General features: G+C 34.9%; 1 protein-coding gene across 1 annotated transcript in view; it reads right to left on the bottom strand.

Moving 5' to 3' along the window:
* Positions 1–928: 928 nt before the first annotated feature.
* Positions 929–7,886, bottom strand: part of LOC149072562 (dystonin-like) — a 47,011-nt gene continuing 40,053 nt past the window's right edge. The window contains exon 25 of the mRNA XM_089247238.1: positions 929–1,789. Coding sequence (XP_089103364.1) covers positions 1,346–1,789 — 444 coding nt within the window. The 3' untranslated portion in view covers positions 929–1,345. The remainder of the gene's footprint in view (positions 1,790–7,886) is intronic.

Here is a 7,886-nt window from a genome sequence, read left to right as displayed (position 1 = left end):
TGCACTCTGCCGTTGCTGGATTTGTGACCGCCTGCAATATGTTATCCCCTGTAGTAGTGGTCATGTGGAACACATATACTGTTGTAATAAACGATTTGGAGGCATTCTGTTCATTATTTGCATATCTTTTCTTTGACTTGATGTCGCACTACCAATCAGTTGTTTTTTCCTTGTCTTAAAAAAATTCCAGTGACCTAGTAATGCTAACCCTGCAAACCGTTTATTTTTCTGGTTTTTATATTTTTACAGACTTTTTGCCCACCCTGTATGTAAGGAATAAATTGAATTTTCTCAAACTAACTTCATAAATAAACAATGTGACTAGAAATTAAAAATGACTTTAATCCCATTTTATGAGAAGAAAACTGTATCACATCAATTTAATGACCTACATTAGGTGCTATAAAACTTTTTCTGAACATTTTTTTTACAATTATAATACGAATATATCAATACATCAGAAACAAGGTATCTGAAGTTTAGGTGATGCCTTTTTGAATGAAAAGCATAACATTTCTTGACCACATGATGACAAAACAAATACAGCACAGTGAAAAATAAACCTCAAAAACTATCAGAAGTGGAAATTTTTAGAAATTTATGCAAAATTACTATGAAGATGAAAGAAAACAAAATACATAAAAACACATTACAGCAAACTGAATATAGGTCAAATAAAAAATAGTATACTACTCCAGTATAACAATTATATAATATAATTACTAAAAACATAACAAAGTTTGAAAACCTCAAACCTACAGCTTATAAGGTAACTTTTATGACATAAAATTTGACAAAAGATGGTAAAAAACACTACAAGAACCTACAAAGTAAATACTTAATTGATAAAAGAGAAAGTGACAAAGTTACACAATAAGCAATATATGAATTTTTTTTACCCTCGATACTGAAACTTTTACTAAAATATTGTTGAAGAGCCTATTTAATAAGAAATAAAAGTCAATGTCTGCAAGTACATATTTCAGCAATGGCAAAATTACATATTACTGAAATTAATTGAAAAAATTTAAATATTCAACATTCCAATTTGACAGAAAAATTTCTTTTTTTTTGAACTGCAATATTAGATTGGCAACCCAAAGAGGTTACGATTATGATTTTTTTGCCATTGCTCTTATTTTCAGTGGGAGATATTCATGAATTAAACTTAATTACCACTGTTTTCTTAATTAACCAAAATTTCAAGAAATAGCTTCCACATGTGATTTAAAAATAAAACAGAAAAATAATATTTTTTTCACCCCCTTCTGTGAATTCTCAAATTGAAACATTCAAACTTATCTATTAATCCAATAAACAATGTGTGAATATTCAAAAGGCATCTTTAAATGTCATTAAACCACTGAAAAAACCAGTTAATGAAGAAAGTTACAACAATACAGAAGAGCGTATGCAGCACACTATCAATTACCAATGGGCCATGTATCTGCCATGACCAGTCATTGTACAAGCTAATAAGACTTAGACCTAGCCAGTATATGACGTACATTGTAACCCTAATAATGACAGCATGTGCAATTAGTTCGATCAGAGGTGCAACATAGTCTTTCACCCACTCCCTCCAGTTATGTGGAGGCTGCACCAAAGTATCAGCAGGATCATCATCCTTGTTTTGAGCTTTTTTCTGCTCACTATCAGTATCATACGCATCGGTCTCTTTTTGAATGGTAATTTCATTATCTCCAGAGTCAATCTGGGTTTCTTGTTCTTTTTGGATACCGACCTCCTTTTCCTCCATTTGGACATCTTTAGCATCAATTGTGTTCACCTGTTTCAAAGAAAAAAATATTATTCTTTGATTATTAGTGTTGTTAAAGAGAACATATTATTTGTCTCACATTTTTATAGGTAAGATAATTTAGTAGGGCATAAATGCTGCATGAAATCTTGTTCTGTGAGAGGAGGAGGTAGGACACTATAGAATTCATATTACTATATCACTTGCATTTACTGGGGTAGGGGCAATTCTAGGTGGGAACAAAGAATACCGTTAAAAAATTATCAAATTTTAAAGTTGTGGGGGCAGCAAAATAATGTTTGTCCCTAGCGGCAAAAAGCCTAGTTACGGCCCTGATAAGTTTTCATTTAAAACAATTTTGCAAAGATCAGTATACAGAAATACTTCTGATGCCCTATAGTACAGGACCGTCATTTCAACTTTTTCCGGGGGGGGGGGGGCAAAGCACATGTACTCAATGTATATGTATGTATATATACCATTTTTAATGTATTTTCAAAAGCCGCCCCCCCCCCCATCCCCGGTTTCTTTTTGAGTTTACTCTTGATCATTACCTGTTTGATTCATCATACTTCGTTTGCTGGGTCATTCTTAGAATATTTATTAGACATTCTAAGAAATTTAATACAGTGATTTAAAACTATAAACTCAAATTATTTTAAACAAAATATAGTAATTTAAACCATAGAATTGAATTATTTTTCATTTAAACTATACAGGGTGTCTACCAAATACCAAAAGCAAAATTTGGTGACTTTTCTGGGACTTATACTTTTGGTGACTTTTCTCATTCGCAAGGCCCCCCACTCAAAAAATTACAAAAAAGTAGGATGGGGAAGTTACCTCCCCCTAGACAACTTAATTATGGCCTTTAAAAAAATATCCCTAGAATTTTTTTTTCGCAGCACTTTATTTCAGTGTCCTGTAAGATTGACTCAAGCCAAAGCAAAATGACAGAAATGACTTGTTTATAAAAATTTGGGCCAATATAGGGTCTCAGCAACCACAGAAAAGCATTTTGTGCTCTCCTTACAATATATATATATATATACAGTAAAACCTCGATAAGTCGTCACCTCAAGTTATCGAAAAATTATGACGGCTTAGCTGAGTTCCATCAGTTTTAATGTGCAATATTATGAAAATCGTATAAATTTAAAGTAATATGACATTTATTAAAGTATGAATCAAAATAACAATATTAATAAAAATTATAGATCGCGAAAGAATAAATATAATAGCAATTTTTTATCTCTTTTATCACTTAAATTATTGTGGTGAAATGTACTGTACACTTTGATTTATACTAGTAATTTTTAATTTATAGACTAACAGAGCAACTGTTTGAATAAGTAGCTTTTCTTCATAACAGAACTCTCTATTGCACATTAATTTTACATATACATCAAATTTAATTTTAGTGTTTCAATTCTTCATCAGTAGTTCATGATGCAACTACAAAGTAATCTCGAACACTTTTGACTTGGTGGAGGAGACCAGGGCAGGGAAAAATAAACAGAAGACCTCAACTTGGGGAAAGAATGATTTTTTTCAACAAAGATATTTTGTTTAAATTTCAAGCCCTAAATTAGTTGAGTCCATGCTTTCTATGATAATTTATTATCTGTCCCGTTGCACTTTGACTTTAACTTGATTAATTTGATTCTTCGATTTACATAATTTTTGATTTCCTTGCACTATATGCAATTTTTGACATATCAATAAATTTTGGTTTTGCTGGAGATGCCCTGGCCCCCCACCCCTAGGGGGGGGGCGAAGTACTTACATTGCTTCTTGCGACAGAGCCTGGGTGTCTCACGGTTTCTCCAGTAGAGCCCATGCAGAAATGAGATCTAGCTTGAACAGTCCCCAACGTTCCAAAGACCTTAGTCGGCAAATGAACTTCCCCAGCGTAACTTCCGTTACTTAAACTGTTCCGTTTGGGTATATACTATTTTATGGTGACTTTTAAGCATATGGCAATGCTGTCAACAAGCTCTTTTTTTTAATGGGAGTCATAAAAATAGTCTGTTCCTCTTTCTCAAACTTTTTCATAGTGACGACTTAACCGAAATTAGCGACGAATAAACGAGGGTTTAATAACATTGTGGTCTATGAGAGCTGGAAGTGTCTGAAGAAAAATGACGACTTAACAAGGTTTTACTGTATATATTACATTCTTTTTTGGGAATATACCATAGTCTAGCCTGTCAAATCTCTTTGACGATAAACATGGCAAATTTTATTTTATTAATTTCATTTTCAATTGTCTCATTATTGTTACAAAAACAAACAAACATAAGAAAAATCCATTAAGGGATCCTATAAATCCATACCGATGGACACACCAGTGTTGGACACCCATTGTTTTGTGCTGTTTCTGATTGTGGTGCACTGCTGATAATGGTGCCTTGATTATTGTGCTTTATTGTCAATGGTGGTGCTTTGCATATTGTGATGTACCGCAAATGGTGGTGCATTCCTTATTTTGATTTATAGCTTATTTTTTTGCATTGCACATTTGCTGTATTACTTATTGTGTTGCATTGCATATAGAGATGTATTACTTATTGTGCTGTATTGCCATATAGTGGTGCTTCACATATGTATTATGTATTGTGGTGCATTGTGTATTTATGATGGCGGTGCATTGCTTATCAAAATCAGAATGGGAAACTGGCAATTGAATGACTATTTTTCAGGCATTTGCAGTGCCTGAGGAATATTTTGCTTGACGAATTAAAGAAGATTTGACAAGTAGTTAGGTTCATTAGAGGAGGTGGGGAATAGGGAAGTAAGAGCGAGTAAGTATTTCAATAAGAGTTGTAACATCACTCAGTCCTTACTAATGTTTCTATGATTAGAAATTTCTTTAATTTTCAGTTACAAAATTTCTTTTAATGTACTTAACTTTAGAAGGCAGATGGCAGCACCCAAACACATGCAAACAACAATATAGTGGTTCTCAACCGGGGCCCTAGGATATTCCAGGGGGGGCCATGGATGAAAATCTTGCAAAAGGGGAGCCACGGCTACTGATACGGAGGCCACAAAGAAATTTGTGACATTAAACTTTTTTTAGTCACTCTAACTAAAAAAATTTAATTTCAAACAAAATGCATAGAATATCTTTTTCGCAATTTTTCCCCTATTCAAGTGACATTAACATGAGGAAGGAAATAAAAAAAGTTGTTCATCTAATCTCTGTGGTTTTACAACTTAGGGGTGACAGTAGGCCCTGACACAAACTATAGAAGAGGTTTAAGCAAAATGGAATAACTGTAAAGACAAAATTGTGTGTGTACAGACTTTTCATTCAAAGAGGGCTGTCATAAAGAAAACAAAGATTTGTTGACCATTCATTGACATTCTTTTGAGTGCTGGTAGTAAATATAATCCAAGAAGTAGATGGGTGAAAAATGAAAGCTTGTAAAAAACCCATCGTTTTCATGCAATTACAGACGGATAGCCATTTAGTTTAGCACAAAGCTATCTTCAGCCAGCACTGAGTGGTCTGATGGGGAATATATTTATAAAAATCGAATAGAGAATGATTGCTCTGGGGTATTTTTTATGAATATTGAAAGGGGGTGCCAATCCATTGCCTCTGCTGAAAAGAAATAAAGTCGAATTCAGTTATAACGAACTCCAAGAGATCAAATCATACATGGGGAAAAATACCCGCGAAATTTAAAATTTTTTAAAACTACATTGCTGTGATAATGTATTGGGACAGGGGCGTCTTAAGCGAGGGTGCAAAGGGTGCGGCGCGCCCGGGCGGCAGCATAGACTTTACTTAAGACAAAATTTAACACAGTAAAAATTCACGACATCAAGCTTTTGAGTCATACTATACCTCGACAACAGAAACGTTGAGAAAATAGACAAGACCTCTGATCGTAATACCGGAAACAAGACATGGTTCGTACTCTTCCAATGAAAAAAATTCAACGAATATTCAAGCACTTTTCAAGGTAAAACTTAAAAATTCAAGGACTTTTTTACAAACGCATATTTTTCACATGAATAGGCGCATATTTAATTTTGATTAAAACTTTCAGAGATTACATTTCTACCTACTTTATTTCGCATTATCCGTAATGAATAAAGGAGGCTACATACACATATATAACATACAAAAACATATGACACATTGAATAACACAGTTTGTGCCTGTCAATTTCCCCATTGAAACATAGTTTAGTCTCTAAATATTGCAATTAATTTTCTTTTAAAGACTAAAAAAAAGAACTCGTCTAAAGATAGAAAAAGAAAAATTATTTCTTTCATTAATTCTGAATCTATTTCATCAATTCTGGAATTCTTTCTTTCATCAATTCTGGAATTATTTCTTTCATCGATTCTGGATTTGTTTCTTTCGCTAATGCTGAAATTCTTTCTTTTATTATTTCATTAATTCTAAAATTATTTCATTAATTCTAAAATTATTTCATTAATTCTAAAATTATTTCATTAATTCTGGAATTATTGCTTTATCAATTTTGGAATTATCTCTTTTATCAATGCTGAAGTTGTCTTTCATCAATTTTGGAATTATCTTTCATTAATTTTGGAATTACATCTCATTAATTTTGGAATCATATCATCGATACTGAAATTATTTCTTTAATTTATTGTTTTAAACAACTATGGATGCCATTAGAAAACAACGGAGATGCACCGACATTCAACGCGTCACGTGATCTTCCAAGGAATGATGTAGGCCACTGATGTCATACCAGCACCGGTATTACAGGGTAAGACGACATCAACGTGTATTAAGGAGTTCTACTACAGGGCGCGGGGGCAACTGCCCAGGGTGGGAATTTTTAGGTGAACACCGTTATAAAATTATCGAATTGCGAATTGGTGGGAGCGGCAAGACAATACAAAAATCCTAGTTATGGCCCTGCACACACACTTGGCACACTCAGCAACCAATCTTGATAGAAGGGATTTTTCAGCCACAAGTAATTAAAAGTACACACACTTGCTACTCATTTTGTGTTTTCTTTCTTTAAAGAACCTTGTACAAGCGCTTCACATCACCCCTAAATAAATATTTTCTTGACAGCATGGGTGGAGATACGGTGGGGGGGGGGGCCTAGCGTGAAAGGTGAAGTTGACTGATCTAATGTATATATGCATATATGAATTGACATCATCATCATCGTGCCCTCCCCCAGACTTCCAAGTCAATCTCCGCCTATGATTGACAGTAATCAGAGGAAGCTTTGCTCACTTACGGACCGAAAGGCTGAAGTTATTCCGGCAAAAATTAGGAAACTTTTTTTTCTAAGATATTGATTTCTCAAGTCCTCCAGAAAAAATACCTAGTACAAAAGTTTAATGACTTCCAACGACTCCAAATACGTCTACATACGATCGCAGGATACATGCTACCATAAAGCCTGGTTTTCCCAGAAGTGGGTTGTTGGGGGCCAGAGCGTGCCGACTGAGCTGAAGAAAAAAAAAACAACGATCGGAAGTTCATTTTGAACACTAGCTTTTATTGCATAAAAGTTGCAAGGAAAAAAAATAAGATCATTTACGATCATAAAAAAAATAAATAAAACGGCCGACAAATAACAACTGGCAATCTCAGGGAGAAAAAAAACAATCCCGACATACACGCGGAAAAAAACCAGCCTACAGTATAAAGCCGAGCTCCCGCGAGGATGAGAGCACGCCGCCCGCGATTTACATATTGCGTCGGGCCCAGCGGTTCCACGTGCACAGAGAATAAAAAGGGAAAAAACATTCCAACATAGGTTTTTGGCACAGCGGGAACCGAACTGGATCATTTCCCGTCGACAGAAACGTGTTACATAATCACACTACGCGTTTGTGTATTTCTACCGTGGTGCATCGGCTACTCTGTCATTTGCATACTCCGGCTTGAAGGGAAGCATCGAGCTCGATGAAGGGAAGTGAAAGAAAACAAAAATGAAGAGAAGATCGGTAAAACGAGTGGCGCACAACGCATTTGACTCCTCCAGAAGCAGTCGGCCAATCACACCCGACGTAAAATACTGCCGCGAGGCTTGTTGCGCTCTCTAGAAAAACAGTCGAACTTGTATTATTGGTGAGTGGATGGCGTGTCACGCTGGGCGATTCACTTTGCACG

Source organism: Pholcus phalangioides, unplaced genomic scaffold (genome assembly GCF_987345545.1).
Source record: "Pholcus phalangioides strain wild (caught in Gottingen) unplaced genomic scaffold, Ppha-v1.0 ptg000017l_1, whole genome shotgun sequence".
Classification (NCBI taxonomy): Eukaryota; Metazoa; Arthropoda; class Arachnida; order Araneae; family Pholcidae; genus Pholcus; species Pholcus phalangioides.
This window is presented reverse-complemented; position numbering and strand designations above follow the sequence as displayed.